The sequence below is a fragment of the Dromaius novaehollandiae genome, chromosome 4 (genome assembly GCF_036370855.1).
Source record: "Dromaius novaehollandiae isolate bDroNov1 chromosome 4, bDroNov1.hap1, whole genome shotgun sequence".
NCBI classification, from domain to species: Eukaryota; Metazoa; Chordata; class Aves; order Casuariiformes; family Dromaiidae; genus Dromaius; species Dromaius novaehollandiae.
The window spans coordinates 59,508,767-59,528,350 of record NC_088101.1 but is presented as its reverse complement, the minus strand read 5'-3'; the positions used below and the strand labels follow the sequence as shown (position 1 = coordinate 59,528,350).

Here is a 19,584-nt window from a genome sequence, read left to right as displayed (position 1 = left end):
GGGCAGAAACACTCTGGCCAGTGGTCTGCTTCACTAAATTCCTTTAAGAAAACTGGTTTGGGAATTATGCTCATTTTTAAACAGTTTACTGTGTTTAATCGACTGTTTATGGGTATGCCTTAGAAGTTTATAGCAAGACCACATGCCAGAAGTTGAATAAGAACTGCATATTGCTCATGCTTTTTTTTTGCCATCACGATCTAGTTGGTAGAAAGGATAATTTTTGCTCTTAATAGGCCACAGGCAACATGGTATCATGTTTATAAATGCTCTATTTTCTTTTTGCTACTTACAGAAAATAGGTTTTTAGTTAATAATTAAGGTTAAAATTAATAGACCTAGTCATGTTTTCAGGATGAAGGTAAAACATGATGCAATTCTTTTGTTGTTCACAAATTATTGTGAGTTTTGAACTGACTGAAGGACGGGAATAGTGGTGGCAATATATCAGGTTTAGAAAATAGGATTAACTAATTCTAATAGCTCCTCCTCCTAACTTCTTTATCAGGATATTCACCTGTTTGTGTTAGGATTATTGAGCTTCCATACTCAGGGGAAGATCTTTATGTGCAGCTGTCCCCCATCTTTCTTCCCTCTCACTATGGAAATGAGCCTTACTAGTGCTATCTGTTTTCTGCTGGTATAAATTCTATACAATGAGGTGAGCAGAGATGTTTATTCATACAAGTCATTTTAACAAGCCTTTGTGAAGGCAAAGCTTTATTTCATTGACAACTTTCTTTCCTCCTGCCTTAAATACACTGCAGTGAAAATATGCTGAATCAATACATTCCTTCTGGCCATAGGTAATTCTTTCTTTGCCAAGTTTCCGCAGCTCTTGGAATACTGGCTTCTCTCTTGGAAATCTGTAGGCAGTAAGGTCATTTCAAGGCAGTAGCAGTCATTGAACATTGCTACAAAAAAGATGAGACACAGGAACAATTTAAAAAAAAAAAAAAGTTTTTGGCATACCATCTGTACTGGCAGCTGATAATCTTGGGGTTTGTGTCTTTTCATTTTAAGTTTGAGTTCTTTTGTATACCTTTTGGGAAAAGCACAGACACCTCTTAAAATTGCTTAAGTTTGCAAAACTGAAAAATGTAACTTGTTTTTATATAGTGATCATGTTTAGACTAAGATTTGTGCTTTTGTACAGTGTTAGAATACTTTTTTGAAAAAAATTGCTTTAAAATGAAAAGTTTAGTCTTGCTAGGTCAAATCTGACAGCTTAGTTTTCATCTTTTTATCTAATCTTGCACTCATATTGCTGTAGCATGTTTGCTGGGTGGCTTGTTCTCCCTTTGGTATATTAATTTTTTTTGCCTTTCTGGGTTTTTTGCCCTGCAAGAAGCTTCTTTACTCTTACAGAATCTGCACATTTTGCACTGCAAAATTTCTGACACGCTCCTTTTGCAACTCTTTGCCATTAAGAGCAAGCACCATTTAAAAAAATACAAAACCAAAAACGTTCTCTTCCACAGTCATAACAGCTTTGAAAACTGTTATGTGGTTTACTTGCACTGTTCCTTGATGCTTTCACAAGCGGATGCAATTCTGAAATTCCCAATAAATTTAGTTTTCTTATCTTTTTAGACAAATATAACACTTCTTGTCTTTCAACAGCTCTGCAAAGGCAGAAAAATTTGCCTCGTGCTGCCTTCAAAACCAAACAGTTTCTTCAAACTCCATCTACAAAAGGAGGTAATTAACTTACAACCTCTTATCAAGCTCCAGCAAATCTTACATAATTGTTCACCTGTGTTAAATCATGCATATCCTAGATTAATAAAAACACTGTTGCATGTAGAGATTAACTGAGTGGACCTTGCTGTATCGAAGTACATAACTTTTTGTCTAAATACTAAAACATGGCCCTGCATCATTTAAAAAAAAGAAAGTATTAAACCTGATATTGATATAAAATCCAAGGATTGGTGACTTCTAGCATGAATCAAGAAGCTTGAATTAGAAAAGCAAACTTCTGAAGCCATATTCAGTAAGGCTATATTTGGATAGGAATATTTTTGATTGTAGTGTACAGTTTGTAAAACACAAAACCAAAATTGTTCTTTCTGTGATTTGGAAAAATACTCAGGCAAATGAAAATATCCTTTACTCTGTGCTAGAAGCAAGAGCTTGTCCTTGAAAAGATTAGCCTAGAATGTCAGCTTGAGTGTTACTACACACACACATGCTTGTGTTTTCTCTTTTCCTCTCAGAACTGGAAGATTAACCCTAAAATATAGCATAATTTAGATTTATATTTTTTTGTCAAGGAATTGGAGACTATTGTATATAATATTCCAGGTTACTAATGGCTGAAGTTCATTTCCTTTTGAGAAGAAAATGAAATAATCGAGTCTGTAATCCAATTAAACAAATTTTAACTGATTTTTAATTAAGTTCTGGCAGCCTCATACATGATACATGACCTTTGTTTCACTACCAAGAAAAGTAAGTTCATGTTTTTGGTTTTACGCATAGTTAGTCCTGTTGTCTACTAAAATCTAGAAGATCTCATTTTTAAGATCATGTTTCACTTGTGACTAATTTATAAGCTATATGTATACTAGATAAAGGACTACAGGAACCCTTCATGCAGATACTGAAAGTGGATCACAGAATGCATGTGTTTCTGTCAGTGGTTTAACAGTGCTAACTTCGGTCAACTTTATTCCATGTAGGAAGTTCTACTGTCCTGTCTTCCCCTTAAATAGCAAAACATAATGACTCTGAAACAGATTCACAGGGCTAAGCAGAGGTCTCTAACAGCCTTCAAAAATTTCTTAGCCAATGGAAAAATTCTCTCAATGTTCTCCTTTGGGATAAGACTGCCATCTCTGTTCCTGCACAGAGCTTTCTGTGCTGCCTTTCCAGATTCCTTTGCCTTCATCTGGATGTCTAGAAAACTTATGAGCTCTATGGTCTAGTCTGGAGCTGTTGAAACCTGTACAGAAATTAACTTGTCTTTGAGTTTGTATTATTTGTAAAATTTTATTAAAGCCTAAAGAATTATGAACTGAGTGTATTGCACTGCCAGTTACACATTCTTGTTTCTGGTTGCTGTCATTGGTCACTGAGAATGAGAACCCAGCATGTCTTTTTCAGTTATTTGCTATTTTATAGTCCTTAGTGTCTTGATTTTCTTGTTTCTGATCTGAGATTCTTATGGTTATAGAAGCATTATGCAGTATGAAAAACAACTTTTGTTTCAAAAAGGTAAATGACTGAACAAAATTGGTTTTAGTTCCTTAAAATGCTGTTCATTACATAGTTTAAAACCTTCACACAAAGGCTTTGGCACTTTTTATCATCTTCTGTAAAACAGTTCAAAATACATTCAAATAACAAACTCTACCTCACTGTAACAGATTTGTTGAGGCTTATTCAGCAATCTAGCATCAGTCAGATAATGGGGCAGCTTATTGACTCCCGTTGTCTGATCTCATCTGTTCTTTCCTATCAGTCTGAATCATCTCCTAATGATGGTTACGATATAAAAACTATATCAGAATCAGTTCTGTTTTTGGAAAAGTGGTCAAGTCAGTATGCAGCAGCAGGCTTTGGGATGCAATCCAGGCATCTGTAGCCGCACAGCTTCCTATTTTGTCAGGTGGTAATCACCCTGCCTCTGGTCAAGGACAGTGTTCTGAGAGGGTGGGAGATCTAAATGTCATCACTGCACAATGCCATGCATTTTTAGTACTGACAGAGATATTAATTATACCTTGTTCTAGTTGTTGAGTTTCTAAGGAGATGGAGTTGTGTAATGTTGTTGAACACGATCGCTACGTGTTTTTATTAAACATATCAGCTCAATACTGCATGTTGGGATAGAATATTGGATAGACTTTGACTAAGGCAATACCTCATTCCTTGTGATCCTGTCTTACATGTTAAATAGACCGAATTGAGTTTTATTAAATATCCAAAACTGCTCTAGGAGAGAATTCTTTATGTGCAGAACAGCGTTATGAGGCAGTTTGCCAGTGACTGCATCATGCGGACTGCTTTGGCGATCACAGCACATTAGAAGACAATTCATTCTTTTATGACAAAGAATGAATGCAGCTCTCAGAAATGTCTGCAATATTGTGTTGACAGGAAACATTTTATGAACTGATAGCTCAAGTTGGAAATATGGTAAAATATGGTCAAGAGAACTGGAGAATGGAGAGACCTAATTTACTGGATACTTGCTTTCACTGGAAAGTGACAACATTTTTTCAGTTCTAATTTTTTATTGATTATGTTCTGTACATAAAACTTTTTCCCCATTGTGACTCTGAGTGTGCTAAGTCCTTAGCAGGCCCAAAGCTAAAGTGTCTTCAGTTTTTAATGTATTAGTATTGCTCAGTTGCTAACATGATGTTACATGTGTGTTACAGCAGGTGTAATAATGAAAAGTAGAGTAATAAAAGCTCAGTATGTTTAAACTGTAGAATCACTGGGAAATCCTACAGATTGGCTTACACCAATGTTGCAGGCAATGTCACATTTCAACAACCTCTAATCATTCTTAATCCTAGTAGCACTTCACTGCTGTTCTTGTCCAGTCATCCTGCTATTAATGCTTTCCTTAATCCATCCTCTGGCTTGACCCCAAGCTTTTTATTTTAAGGGTTTTTATTTATTCTCCTCACTACTTACCAACTGTCATGTATTGTTGACATCTCTATCACCTGTTTTGTCAGCTCTCCCCATGAACGGCTTCATGCTGTGTTTGGTATTGCTGCTTCTCTGTGGAAATGCCCTCTTGGATGATCCAGAAAGGCATTTATAGCCCTCAAGATCCACATCTGTAATAAAGCACATATTAAACTTCCTAAATATCCCCTGTCAGGAATGACTTCAAAGCACAACCTGAAAACTGCCACTTCCCCTCTACCACATTTGGGATCTCATGTTCCTGTCATTACTACTTTTTTCATTATCAGTGGATCTAGCTTTTAAAATGATAGTAAAAGCTTTGTGAAGGACCATCTCTTTTGTTACAACATCTGTCAGAAGACTCAACTTTGGTGTCTGTGTAAATAAGTTTATTCTGTAGAGGAAATAATAGTTCATGCAAGTTCACTAAATGTAAATCTGATTTGATACGTTTTCCTAATTGAATTGATTGCCCAGTGTTAGCTGTTACTGAATCCCACCCTAATGAGTTTGAAAAGCTGGTGACATTCTATTTAAGTATTAAGATGACGGATTAGTTTAAGTATTCTTTTCAGTGATTCATTATGCTTATTTTGAAAATATTTCTGATACTCGTGAAGAAATGTGCTTAAGCTTTGGCATTACTGTGAGACAGTTGAATGTTCTTTTTGTCAGTATCTTGCTATGAAGATCAGTTCTGTTGTTTATTGCTAACTCTCTAATAAAAATCAGAAGTAAATTCCTAGATATATAATAAATGAGACCTCTTACTATTATATTAATAGCATTGAGAAAAATATACATACTGTATAAAATAAGTTGTTGATGGAGTACCTTTGTGTGTACACCTTGTATTAAGGGCTTGCACAATGTGCTCTATAGTAAGAGACTAACCTTATAAATGGATTTTCACTGGCATATAGGCTTTCCCAGAAAGGGCTTGTTAAAGGCCTGCATTTTACATACTAACTGTGATGTGAAGTATTTAAATCAGGCATTAGTGATACTGATAAATCTGATAATGTTTGTAAGAAGAGGAAGGCTGTAAATCATTGTAGTTGTCTGGTTTGAGATTCATAGCTGTCTGGTTTGAGATTCATAGCTGTGTAGCCTAGTATCTTAACCTCTTTGGGTTTGGGGGTTGGCTGGCCCTGGTTTTTTTTCTTCCCTTCAGACAATAATTCTTGAAATTGATCATATCATTAGGTGAATCTTAATTCAATGGATTTGGTTAAAAAGAAAAGCATAAAAGAAACGTTAAGATGTCCTGCTCTCATGACAGTTTCATCACTGAAGGCTAATCTGCACTTTGGCTCTATTTAAAGAATATGGCACACTAGAACCTTGTATTCTTGAATGTGTTCTTTTCAGGAATGGGAATTCGGTTCACATGTGTCTTAAGCAGCTGAATTTCTCCTCAAAAAATACGTTCACTTTTTTTTTTTTTTTGACATGTTGGTCTTATGTAATGGTTAATGTGTTACTGTTGTTATAAATCCAGATAAATACTCACAGTAGGCAGATGGAGTGTTAGAGTTATGATATCAAAAACACATGACAAAGAGGACATCTGAATTCCTGTTTCTCATTGCTGCTTGATTGGCTGTATTCCATTATACATTCCATATTGTTTGAATTTTCACATAAAGTTGCTTCTGGTTTTTGAGTTATCAGTTATACTGTAATTTCAGTTTGAAAGTAACTTCTATATTTTATTTTCCAGTACCTTCTCCAAGTAAATTCCGCTCACCCGCAGCACCATCTCCCCTAGCTCTCCGACAACCAGTGAAAGCATTTAGTAACCATGGACCTGGTTCTGTTGCTTCTCCAGAAGCCACACAGCTGACACACAGTAGTTCTTCACCAGGGCCTCTTGCAGCTCAGAGTTCAGGCTTGCCAAGCCCTGCCAACAGCATTAACAGTGCTACTCTTACCAGACCAGCAGGGACAGCAGGGATGAGGAGTGGTTTGCCCAGACCCAGTGCCCCTTCTACTGGGGGCATCCCAGTGCCTCGCAGCAAACTTGCACAGCCTGTTCGCAGGTGAGTATATGTCTGAGACCATCTTAATTTGAACTTTTCTTAATGAATTTTGTACACTGTATATTTGTGCTGCTTCTTCGTGTAGTTCTTATTTTGGTCTCAAGGTCTTTAGAAACAATGGAAATGGAGACCTCCATGTGAAGTATTTACCCATGTTTCCAAAATAGATTTGGAACAAAACTGAGAGTTAAAAAGTCATTGAAATGTAGCTGGCAAGCAAAAATTCATTTATACCACTGAGAGTAATGTGTATTGAAGTCAAAATTATTTAAGTGCCTTTTAATCCAGATGTCAAGCAGTGGCACCACAGTAGAACAGTTTCTCTCCTTGTGCAGCCAGAAACTTTAAGAAGGAAGAGATATTAAGGACAGAGGAGGCATCCATAGCATTTGTTAAACTTCACATAAAAATCAGGACAGTTAAGTCAGAACAAAACAGAATTTTCAACCCCAACGTAACCTTTGTGCTAGCATCCAGATGTGGAAGCTGCCTAATGACAGTGTTTTGGAAAACAAGCCCAAGAGACTAAGTATTAAATGGAAAGGCTGCACAGACAGTTTGTCTTCAGGAGAATCAGAAGGAAGCCATGCATAAATTCAGAGTATGTGCTCTTAATGCCATTGGAGGCATTGCTACTGTTTTCCACTGAAGGTGTCACATGAAAGCCAGCTGACACAAGGAAGCAGTCATCCATGAAGAATAGTAAGAGTCCCCTTAAACGAAAGGATAAACCGTTGGTCTCCAGTATCACAGAATGGACAAAGCAGGCATAAATAACAAAGTAGAGGAGTTACGTTCTGTGATGAGTGGTGGGCAGGGGAATAACAAATGACTGGCACAATATTGACTGTCTTGCACTGTGTCTCAATACGAAAGTTAGTGTAATACAAAGCAGTTGTTTTTGACAGGAAATTCTTAATACTAGTGAAATGTAGTTGTCCTAATCACAACAAATCTTATAGTAAAGAGTTTCACTTACTAAATGTACACAGCTATTGTTTTTGAAAATTTAGGTACACAATTCAATAATGCAGTATCTGCAAACTTTAAGATTTTGACATAAGCAAAATGTAATACTTTAAACAAGGATTTCCCTGTTCATGCATCACTGAAAAAATGGCCTATTTTTAAATGTCGGCAGATTAAACTTGTATTCTTATAGAGTACAATAGTGAAAGGTTTCTGTTCATTTATGATGATGATTGTCTGACGCTGAAGTTAATTTTCAACATATAGTACATTAAACCTTAAACTGCAAATACTTTGGTGTTTATGTTAAGTAAAATGTATTGCAGAAAGGCAAATGAATAAAGTGTATATTTTAATGATTTATAGAATTCTTAGGTATTGTGGATGGAGACTTGAGCATCTAAGTATGAAACTGAAATAAATCTCATTTTGTTTTAGATCATTACCTGCTCCCAAAACCTATGGCAACATGAAAGATGAGAGCTGGAAAGATGGCTGCTACTGAACTGCAAAGTTCCAGTGCTCATGGATACTTCCTCACCAGGCTAAAAGACAGCTTGATTATACAGACTGTTCAGATGTGACTTTTGGGATTTGTAAAAATCCCAGACCTCTCTGTCTCTAATTAGCACAAACTGGCAGAGATTATAAAGCAGCACTTTAATGACATCTAACATCAGATGTTTGGTGATCATACAATCGCTTTTACATGAAATTGCTATCAGTTCTGTTGGGGTTTTTTTTCCTTGCTTGCTAAAAGTGTATCAATTTGAGCATTTATGACAGTGGCCAATGTCTGGGCAAAAACCTAACGAATGCCAAAGAAATGCCCATCTTGAAAAGCAGCAAGTATAACAGCCAACTTACATTGTCCAAAACTTCAGTCTGTTTTAATTCAGCAGAGAGACTGAATACATACAATTGAAACAACACTATATTAATCAGAGCTAATATTCTGATTGCAGACTGCTACAGTGCTAGTGAAACATTGACTTTAACAATTGTGTAAGATTCTGTTGGGGAAGTGGTATGTACATCCTTCAGAAAGAATCAGATGTTACTCTGGAGGATTAAGCAGAACAGTAAATGGTAGTCATGCCTTTTTTTTAATCAGTAAAGGTTTGAATGTAGCAGATGTACAGAAATGCAGTAGTATAGATTGCATCTTTCGTATGTTGATTTGATATATCAGTTTTACATGCTGTTATAAGTTTGATTGCCAAAAGGGCTTAGTATCAGTTATACAATCTTTCTAAACCTTAAAGTTCCTTGCTCAGGAAAGATGGCCTTTGCTATTGTAGCCACATTTTTAACACATGGCTTGCTATTTGGGGAAAACTTTTTTTTATAGCAGGTTTCCTTAAAAAGGAAAGAGCAAGTAGTACTATTAATTTGTTCTAATAACATACCACTATGCTTACAGCCTGGAACACAACTGTAAATGCTGATAGTTAATGGGAAGGAAACACAACTATGCACTTGTAACATACAAATTCCAAGGTAATGAGTTGTACTCTCAATGCCAAATGATATTCATTTAGATGATGTTCCATGGTATGAGGGAGTTTTCTGTATCCTATTTTTTTACTTTCATCCATTTCTTAAATTGGTTTATTTTAAATTGTAAATATTTTTACAGAAGTTATTGCCCATGTAAGTGTGTTTAAATATGTACTTTGCCTTACATATATGTATCTTACATTACTGGTAACAGAGTATGAAACCTGCTACATCTGTTTACAAACTATTAAATTCTTCTGGTGGCTCTGACTTATTCTAGCACTCACATCTTGGTCAGAACTCATTCATATAATTAGCATTTGAACCATTGCTTTCTGTTTTGGAAGACGTCATGCAAACATTTGTAAAGTTGTATTGGGTGGGAAGAGTTAAATGGAAGGGATTTTGTTTGAAGCTTTTTCAAAATTTTGGATGTACAGTTGATGAAGTAACAGAATGTGAATGGTATCCTTTGTGCAATGACTGACAAACACTAGAAGTTGGATTGGACGGTAGGTGGCCTTCAACCCTGTTAGTATCAGAGCTGTGAACTGCTGGTGTACTTTGATTCCCACCACTAAGAGGGTAACTAATCCTGAAATTCTAGCACTTGAATTTTAGGCCAGCATTAACATATTCCTGGATGAAAAGCCATGCAATACTACTTGAGTTGGAAGAAGCCAAATAGGAAGGAGAGGAGACTAAATTGCAGCTCTAATTACTCAAGCAGCTGTAGGCAAACTTTGGATTGACCAATGACTTCACACTCCAGACTGAGATCTGTGCTGAGACTTTGAAGTCAGGGTATCAAGTATATTGTAATTCAATATGATTTCAGCAGGGGTAAAGATCCTACCTTCCACCATTAGACCAGTACATACCACTAATCTAGTCTTGTGCCATTTTCTGGCACAGATGATGGATATCAGTTAGTAAATATCTCATGTAACTACTAAGCAGAAGACAGGACTAGATCAAATGTACCTGTTCTCATTAAAATCCAAATTTTAACATTTCAGCATTTTACAAAGCAATGCTGCAATCTTCATTGAAAATAGGCAAATTTTAATTGGATTCTTTTAAACAAATAAATTTTAAATTTTGAAAGTCAGTTTAGATGAAGATATTGGGGTTTCCCTGTGGCTGCATCAAATTATTGTGTTTCCTTAAGTAATTCATCACTTGGATAAGTTGAGCTTAACTTCTATAACCATTCTTTTCTCTGCTATTCTTCTCCCCCTGAAACATAGCTAACAACTTCCTGAAAAGAGAAACTGTCTGTTTACTAGAAAGCCTTTGTGCATTACCAGTTTATTGATATCAGGAAATCGTGGGGCTCCATGTTTAGAGATATACTGCAGAAGTGGAAATATGGATTTGATAAACTAGTGCCTATGATTTACTTAACTTATGTTTGATATAGTAGTAAGCATTTTATGAATGTGGATTACTTTTTGTGCCAACAGCTCGGAATTGTTGTATGTATGTAGGCAGAAAGACTTGTTCTGCTTCCAAAGTTATTTAATTTTTTGTGTTTGAATGTTTTTGTAAGTGTTAAAAGTGTAAAATATATATATAAAATATTCTTACCATAAAACACTTCCTGGGTCATTATTTTTATAACAAACTGTTTCTAAAATTTTAAAGGCTTTTTTAAAAGATCTTTTGTTTTGTTTTATTTTTAAGAACTGTGTCAAGCTGCCAAATCCTAGACCTAAATTCCTGTATGTATTTACTTGCCTACAATTTCAGTGTTCCAGTAGTTAGCAAGATGAGTTACAGGGTCAGTAATTAATAAATTGAGTCTAACACACATTTAGACAACAGTCTAAAGCTCTGGTACATGATCTGCCTTTCATTTTTACAGAATTCATGCTCACTTCAAACCACTGAATGAAAGAATTTTTTCATTTTGAAAATTCTGGAATTCATTCTTACACAGATAATTGAGCACTGTAAAACTGTAGCTAGTAAGCCTTCCTTGAACTGTTCAGTATAAGTTTTATCTATTTCAAATATGAATGCCTATATCTTTTGATGGATAACAAGAAGCCTTGAATATTTTTAAGAGCGGTGTGTGGCCAGCAACTCTTAGCCATTGCTTTATATGTGCATCTTCTTCCAAACAATATTTTATGCTTTTACTGCTATATTCTTTTCTGTTGTGTGTTTTGACTCTCATACATACAGGAAGTTTGTTTTGAACTTGGGAACTTTCTGTAATCTGCATTTTGCTACAAAGCAACATATGCAACAGTCTGCATGTTCTGCCACACCTTGATTGAATCATCTAACTGCTGCCTTTGTATTAGCTAGTTTATTGCTTATCTATTTTACCACTGCAGTAGGCTGCAAATAATCAGACTTCACAGTTCTGAAATCTAGAACACTCTGAGTAATATGAGTGGAATAAGTAACAAGCTCTTTGCAGTTTTGTTTAAATGGAGGTTATTATAGTGGAGATGCTACCTAACAATTTTGTAACAATAGCTGAGATGTGACAGATATGGTAAGCCTGTTCCTCTAACGTGAATAACATCTTTTTATCATGTTGGCGTTAATATAGTTAAACTAAGTTTACTTCTATTTGATGTGTTACTGTTAAATGTATTTAATAAAATTTAACCACTGAGGTTCGCTGTTAATTATTTATCCTATTTATACTATTATTCCTTATATTATGTATTATTTATTTTAGTGTAGTCCCCTACTTAGTATTTAAGTCCACAGATAGAAACATTTCACCCTGTCTAGCTGACCTATTCATATGGAGCTGGCTTCACATCTTCTAAAATCTGATCCACTCCTCCTTCCCTCATGATTTTTATTTTAGTTCAGCAGTCAGGCAGTTTTCTTCCTTTCTCCCTGCACTCTGGAAATAAAGAGCAGTGTCAAAATTACAGGCAAGTCAATACCCTTTCCTGATTCTCTTTTAGCAAATTTCTGTAACAAACTCTTCTATGTGAAACTATTATTTATAGTTAGCATCGTGATATGCCAAGACTTGAGACAGAAAAGATTGTTTCTGCTGTTCCCTTATTTTGAGAGAAAATATGACAGTTCCTTTGGTTTTGGTATAGAAGTGGTAGGTCATGTTTTATTTGATAGAGTATTACAGTCCATGAGACTGATTGCAGTGGTGAAGAAAAATAAATGATGAACATTTGATGGTAAGGAGGCAGAAGGCTGCTTATGCTGCTGAACTAAAGCTGCTTGCTGCTTATGCTGCTGAAGTCTTTGGGTGGCGGAAGAGCACCCAGTTTTGATAATTTAAAACTTTTAATTCCAGTATTTCTGAGAATGAGAGAAAAACGGATATTGTGGAAAGCTTGTTAAATATGATAATGCATTTTTAGTTCTGCCTCTTGCTCTGTAAAGACAGGAGTAAACTTGGATAATATTTTACTTTTTAAGTAAAACAACTGCAAAGTGAGGTTGCTTTGATTAAAACACGTGCGCATGCACATGACCCTTAAGCTGTTTGACTTGAGTATTGGCCATTTTTTAGTACAAGACTGACACCTACAGGTAGTGTATCCGCAGTGTTGTTTCAGGAAGAGGACACTGATGTTCAGGGTCTCTCCAGCGTGTACGCTCATTTTACAACAGAACTTCACAGGAAAAAAGAGGCTTTCTCCTCTGTCTAAAGGTCTTTTATTAATTCTCTAGTTACTACAGTTCTGGGTGAAGACTCTAAAGGAGCAAAGGCTCCTTTAGATTCATTTTCCATGGAATTGTTTTATAATGGTATTTTCAGGCCTGGTATCTCATACAGTTGTACTGTCGATCACTGTCCTCTTTTTGTGTGTCCACTTAGAGGACACCAAATGTAGCTGTATAGATTAAACTTGGTTACAGGTCTTCGGCAGGATTAAAGGAACAACTAGCTAAAATGAATCCCTACCAGCAAAGTGATTTTTCCACTTAATGCATCATGCACCCCTGTTAAAAACAGTGAATTACCAAAAAAAAAAAAAAAAAAAATTAGAAATACAATTAGCTTTAAAAGTTCTGTGAGCAGAACGTGCTGGTAAGATTGAGATTCTGTAGGCAGCGTTTCACCATCATGAGACAGAAAACTGATTTAGATCTTTCCGAAGACTGTAAGACTAAAGAGAAGAATATACTACTACTGTTGTAAGCTGAGCTCCTGTCATTAACTTTTACATAGGTAATAATATAATTCCATTTTCTTTTAGAAAAGGGTTTTAATATTTTACAGATATAAAGCCTCCAGGAGAATGGTTTGTGATGTCTTTTCGCCTAGTGTGCTTGGCCTTCCTTGCTTCATTAAAGTCTCCCTAAAAGCTTACATCTGTTGTCAGCTACAGCAAGTGACATTCAAAAAATAAGCATATTAGGTATGAGTGGTATATATGCTGCACTGAGCAGGTGACTGCAGTGTCCATCCCCAATTTTATTTAACTTTCATTAACCCTGCACAACATGCAAAATACAAACTATGAATTCTTCTACTTTCTGTTCTTTTCTATTCTCTGAGACTGGCCAAAACTGCAACTTTTCACAATCTGGCTGTGAGGTCAGACACTTAGACACTTTAAAAACACTACTGGTACAAACAACTTTGTCAGACTTCAAACGAACTATTCCCTTCACCCAGCGCATGGTCTTTCTAGCCACTTATAAAGCCTCTGAGACAAGCTACTTCCATGTTCCTCCAGCAACGAAGTTAGGAGCAGAACCAGGCAAATAACTGACGTCCTAGCTTTTTCAACTTAAAAGACAATTTGGAAGATACTTTACTTGCTGTAATATATTTTTCAAGCTTTGTTGTGCAATGCACAAATATGTGAATTGATAAAACTGGAAATGAGTCATTTCTTATGTAAATGATAACTTATTTTTTTGAAAATACCATTTTCAGTATGGCATAGATATTTCCTACTAAAAATATTTGGTGGAGTTAGTAGTATACTTTTCTGTCATTATCTGTATAAGCTTGTTTTTCTGCTTTCAGGAAAAGAGCACTCAGATCAATTCAACTAGTTTCTTTCCATAAGAAGGTCAGTTAACATCTTTAAAAATATTAGTGGTCCATGTTAGTTTTTTTTTTTTTAATAAAAACTCTATAGTAAAAGGAAGGTGAAAAAAGACACTATTCCCCATCTCCCTGCCAAAAAAAAGTGGTTATCAAAATGGGAGTAGATCAGCAATGCCTTGACTTGAAATTCTATATTACTCTTAACTTTTTAAACTTATGTACGTGAATAAGAAACATCTGAGTTGTACTGTATTGGCAGCCAGGAGCATGGGTGGCCTCTGCTCTGTCTCCCACATTGCTGCACTTAGGTTAGCTCTTAGCAGTCTCCCCTCGTTGTCTCAGGATACTTCTCCCAAATAAGTTTTCTGTTTCCCTTCAGAGGTTATGAGTAAACAAAGCTGTATGTCTAATCACAAAAGCTTAGTTACCTGACTGATCTTTATTCACCAGGGTTAATATTACAGTACCATTTCATGGCTGCTTCTGCACTTTTTATGCTGCAGATGGGTGCCAAAATGCTGACGGGAGAACGCAAAGCTGGCCCAAGCTCTGCACTGCAAGGAGTTTGGTTTGCCCCCTGTTCAGGGCTGACAGTAAGGTCAGCTGCGCTTCTAGCGGATTGGCTCTGGTGCACGCTGAGCTAGAGAAACACCATATACTCTCTCTTCTTCAAACAGAGCTGTTTGTCTTTATGAAGATTGGCAGGACAGGAGTAATGTGTGGCATCTTAAATATTTCCTCTTTCTTCTTGAAAAATGAAATCTTATTGAAGCAAATGTTGCCATTCTGAGAGGATCAGACAAACTCTGCTCTTCACCCAGTTCCTGCCTTAGCCTGTAATTTCTCAGATCTATGGTTGTCCATGTCTTTAAATTTACTCACCCAAATACTGAGCCTGGAGCAAGGTTATATAGTTCCTGTTCATCTACTGTGATACAGGAAAGCCAGAGGAAACCAGCGTTAACGCTGCTGGACCTGACTCAGCTTCAGAAGAATTATGAGGACGTTGTTCTGGCTCCCTTTCGTCTGAGAAGTGCCTGGATGGCCATGACAGCAGCGCGGTGTCCCTGCAGGACAGCAGGCCAGAGCAGGCACCCCAGGCTATGCCTCAGCTTGCTGTCAGGAGCAGTCAGCTCCCCAGCAGAGGCCTCGCGGGCGGGTGCACGGCCACAGCTGCTGACCAGAAACTCCTTGCTGATTGTGCAAATGCACAGTGATAGCAGCGACTGCGACAGCGACGGCTCCTGCCGCTCCTCCCAGACGACCAAGGCACAAGTGGCTCTATTAAGCCAGTGCACGGAGCCCTTCTGAACAGCTGCAGGATCAAAAATCGCAAGGAGAAATTCATTCAGTTCCCAACTTTGCCATGCACTTTTGATGACACCTCACTTATAGGTGGGCGAAGAGTCCTAGTCCTCATCAGTGAGATGCTCAGCAGCCTTTCCATAGCTTGTGTGTGCACAGAAAGGAGCAGGTGCTCTGCTAGTTACAGCAAAGGGGCAGCTAGTCATCTCACAGCTTGTCTATGACAGTGGGATAAGTTAAGAACAGAAATTTGGTAGCCCTCAACTTATAAGACCAACAGTCACAGAGCTGATAACATCTATTGTAAAAATCAGAACTGATGGATTTTTTTTTTCTCCTTTAAAAAAAAAAAAAAAAAAAGTAGATGTGTTTGCACTGCCCTTCATATGGGCACAGATGAACTCAGCCTGAATGGTATTGCCCAGGCTTAATTCCAAGGTACATAAACATACTGCAGGAATGTGATTTGATTAAAAATGTGCATGGGTAAAGCACCCAAGTCTAGCTCAGGCCTCTCATTCAGGAGTAAAGCAGACTTTGGGACTGCATGATGCTCTGCTCAGCTCTGGCAAATTCAGACTACTTTCTCCTGAACAGCATGCAGGGATTTAACTATCTCTTGTCTTCATACCTTTACAATTTCTCTCCATATGAAAATATGTAGTCCAGTATAAATTACTAGAGTTTTGAGTGGAGCAGGGGCGAGAACTAATTTGTAAGCCACTGAGACATAGCTTTAGGTGCAAGCACACTCTTGCTCGCCAGCCACCAACGCCAAGCTTCTTGCCTAATGCCCCCTTGGCAGTAGAAGACAAGGACAGCACTCTGCTCCCCTTCCCAGCTAACTCACAGCCTACCAACTGGGGCTTGCTAATGCATAACAGAGGCTACTGATTTCTAACCTTCATTTTCTCCACCTCAGCAAAGATGAGACCTGAACTCAGAGCTCCTACACCTGGACTGAGCGAACCAGTTGTAGAACTAGAGTATAAAAAATAGTAGGGCTCATTATTGGTCTCAAAACACATAACTCGCAGTTGGTATCGTGCGCTGTCTCAGCCCATTTCCACGCCATGCAGTGCCTCTGTACGCTTCTCCCAGGCGGCCACTGTCTCTCGAGTTCTTGTCATTAGCAAGTTCACTTTATCAGCACATTCCCACTTTCTGCATCCTCCTCATTTTGAAGATAACCAAATAACATTAATTAGCAAAGCAAGTCACTGAAACCTGTCTTCAAACAACCTCATTCCAGACCCAAATGTCCCTTTTTCCCCAGGCAGTACACCATTGCCTTCCTTTTCTGCTTTACATGTCTTAGTCATCTTCACATCTTCCTTAGTTTAACTGCTTTCATAATTATAATTTTATTACTGTTCAATTGGATTAAACATACTAGAATTAATCTAGAAGTCAGTTATTTTATTAAGGAGTTATTTTGTTAATCAAACATGGTTTAGCAATAATAATAATAATAATAATGTTGGCGCTAAACAGATACTATGGTGAAGTTGGCAGTATTAAAAACAGGCAGATTACATTTATAGCTCATTTACAGACTCTCTTTTAGCCTTTCATTTTACTGTCTTTCTTTCACACTTTTTTTTTTGGTATTATAATTTTTTTTTTTTTTTTTTTTTTTTTTTTTTTTTTGCTCTGTTAGGTCAGGCAGTGCGGCTCCCTAATGCGAACACCAGAGGGTGGTCTGGCTTGCTTTGTTGTTTTCACTCCAAAGCTACCTACAGTTCAATCCACAGCATCTTCCTGAATTTATGCAAAGCTGTTCATATTCATCAGAAAGTCCTGAATGAATTTAACAGCTACGTTTATGTCAGGAAAGCTCAGTTCTCAGGGACTATAGGGCAGGCCATAAAACTCACCTGTCCTGTAGAGGGTACGTAGCCTTATCTAAGAGGGAGACACAAGCTAAACTTCTGAGTATCTCTTCCTGCACTTCACTATTAATTCTTAGAAATGACAGATTATACCAAACACTAAAAATGACTGCTTACCTACCATTGCTGGTATTTTAGTCTTGTTGACTAGGTTTTAAGATTTGGGACAAGGACTGACTGTTTCCTTTTTTTGTTTCATACGTATCACAGAGTCTGAAATACCCCGCTAGACTTGGATCAGTGTCAGGTGGATTCAAACCTCCTGAAATATTTAACATTTGATAAATAGCTTCCCTCTGCTTTTGGTTTATTAATTAAGTGTTTAGCATCATGCAGCATAATCTCGGGACTGCAGGATGTTAAAAAAAGAGCTTATATTGACCAATTCATACAGCTGGGGTGAATTACTTGAGAAATACATCTTTTTCTCATTCCTCCTACATGTCCATCTGCAGGTCACAGTGCTAGAATACAGCTGACCTACCTCCTTCAGGCAACGCCAGCGCAGCGATGAGCCACCAGCTCTGACAGTCATGGTGTAACTGTGAAATTATGTGGGGTAGGAGCCCGGCTTGCACAGAGACCGTGTCAGCTCAGAGGCTACAGCAGCGACTGCGAAAGGATGTCACCACTGCTCTGCAATGGGATGGATGGAGCAGTCGCCTTTTCTGCACAGCCTGGCTTCTCGAGGTTTCCACATCAGAATAGATTTGGGCATAAGTTTCAAGAAATTCAGTGGGAACAGCTTAGCTGGTGATCTGCATTTTCACACATGTACCTCATCACTCAGCAGTAATCCCACGAAGAGGAAGGAAGCCCTCCAGGACAAGTCCTGCCCAAAACCGTCAGGTAAGGGAGCCCTGTGCAGGACCTGCGCCAGGGATGGAGAGTGAGACGACAGAGTGGCCAGGTCCTGTAGGAAATGCCAAAACTCCTCTCACAGCAAACTGATGCTTGTTTAAACACGCAACCAAGAAGCCGTATCAAAACCAGGTCCCAAAATGCTAGGTGCTAGACAAAAACAGTGAGGGTCCCTGTCCATCCCCATTCCCCAAAGACCTTATTCTCCAAAGCAAGGATACAGCGTTGTAACATGATCATCCTCATTTGCAGCCACAGAAGTAATACACAGAGATTAATCCATTTGCTCACAATCACAGTGGAAATAGTGGCAAAACCACACACAGGACCCAAATGTCCTGAGCTCTAGCTGGTACCTTGCCCCAGAGGCTACAAAAATAATTCTGTGAAGCACATACATACAGTGTGATCGCTTCATCGGAAAAAGTCTCTGCTGGGAACTGTGTTTCTACAACTAATAAACATCCACCGAGTCAATTTTCAGTTGCAGTTTCTTGCACAAGAAGTATCTGAGCAGCACTGATGAAACCCTCAGAAGGGCATGGCCTTAAACCATGAGCAATCACTTTACATCTCCATAAACACTTAGGAATTTTACTCACGCAGAACATCCAAGGCAAGAAAGACTTGCTGTTCTCTTAGAGCAAGCATCAATAACAAACTTTATCATAGGGATTTTGTTTCAAGGGCTTCAAATTCTCTGCGTCTGCAGCACAGCAAGGATGTCCAAGCACTTCTGTCCCTTCAAGTGGAGAGGCTCCCTCACAGGCTGCTGCTCCCTGTCCCTGCAGCATGCACGCGCTCACGCTTAAGGATCCCTGCCATTTTCTTTTCACAGTCAAGACACATTTGCCAATGATTTCAGTGGGATCAAAAAAACTGAACCTTTCATAGGAAATGAAAGATATTATCCAAGAACGAAGGGCTAGATTTTTAGAAATAAGTAACTAAAAGCTCAATTTTAAGGGCATAATGAATGGTAAGAGTAGTTGGCAACAGCTGACATGCTGAACGCTAAAGTCCAAACTGCAAATTCCACTGACATTTCTCAGCCCCTCCCGTGACTGAATCCCAGCTGCAATTCCCTCTGCACCTAGGCTTCTGCTGCCCGCCCGACGCAACGCTAATATTGCTGCTGTGCAAAGAGACCGTGCCCCCCCCGACGCCCCTCACCTGCAGGTGCCCCTCCAGGCTGGTGTTCTTGGCGCGCAAGGATCAGGCTCCCGGGAAGGCTACTGGGCACAGGGGGTTTGGAGGCCGGCCGTGGGGTAGCGACCTGTGTCCCGCAGCAGCCCAGCTCTCCCCCACCGGTCCAGAAAAAGCGAAATGGAAAACCAAGCACTTGCCGGGCAGTTCTGTGGTG

General features: G+C 38.2%; 1 protein-coding gene and 1 long non-coding RNA gene across 4 annotated transcripts in view; one reads left to right on the top strand and one right to left on the bottom strand.

Moving 5' to 3' along the window:
• The window catches only part of SLAIN2 (SLAIN motif family member 2), a 40,070-nt gene extending 28,277 nt beyond the window's left edge, over positions 1-11,793 (top strand). Inside the window, exons 7-9 of one of the 2 annotated variants that reach the window (XM_026093611.2) lie at positions 1,624-1,701; positions 6,374-6,692; positions 8,100-11,793. In XM_026093611.2, the coding sequence (XP_025949396.2) occupies positions 1,624-1,701; positions 6,374-6,692; positions 8,100-8,166 (464 nt within the window). In that variant the 3' untranslated portion in view covers positions 8,167-11,793. The remainder of the gene's footprint in view (positions 1-1,623; positions 1,702-6,373; positions 6,693-8,099) is intronic. The other variant, XM_064511179.1, reaches the window with a different exon arrangement.
• On the bottom strand, positions 658-19,584 carry LOC135328268 (uncharacterized). 2 transcript variants are annotated; one of them, XR_010389075.1, is made up of 3 exons: positions 19,395-19,584; positions 4,651-4,799; positions 658-914 (listed from the first exon to the last, which is right to left on the bottom strand). It is a non-coding gene; the product is annotated as an uncharacterized LOC135328268 (long non-coding RNA). The 2 variants fall into 2 exon arrangements; XR_010389074.1 differs by lacking the exon at positions 19,395-19,584 and having other exon boundaries at positions 4,651-4,932.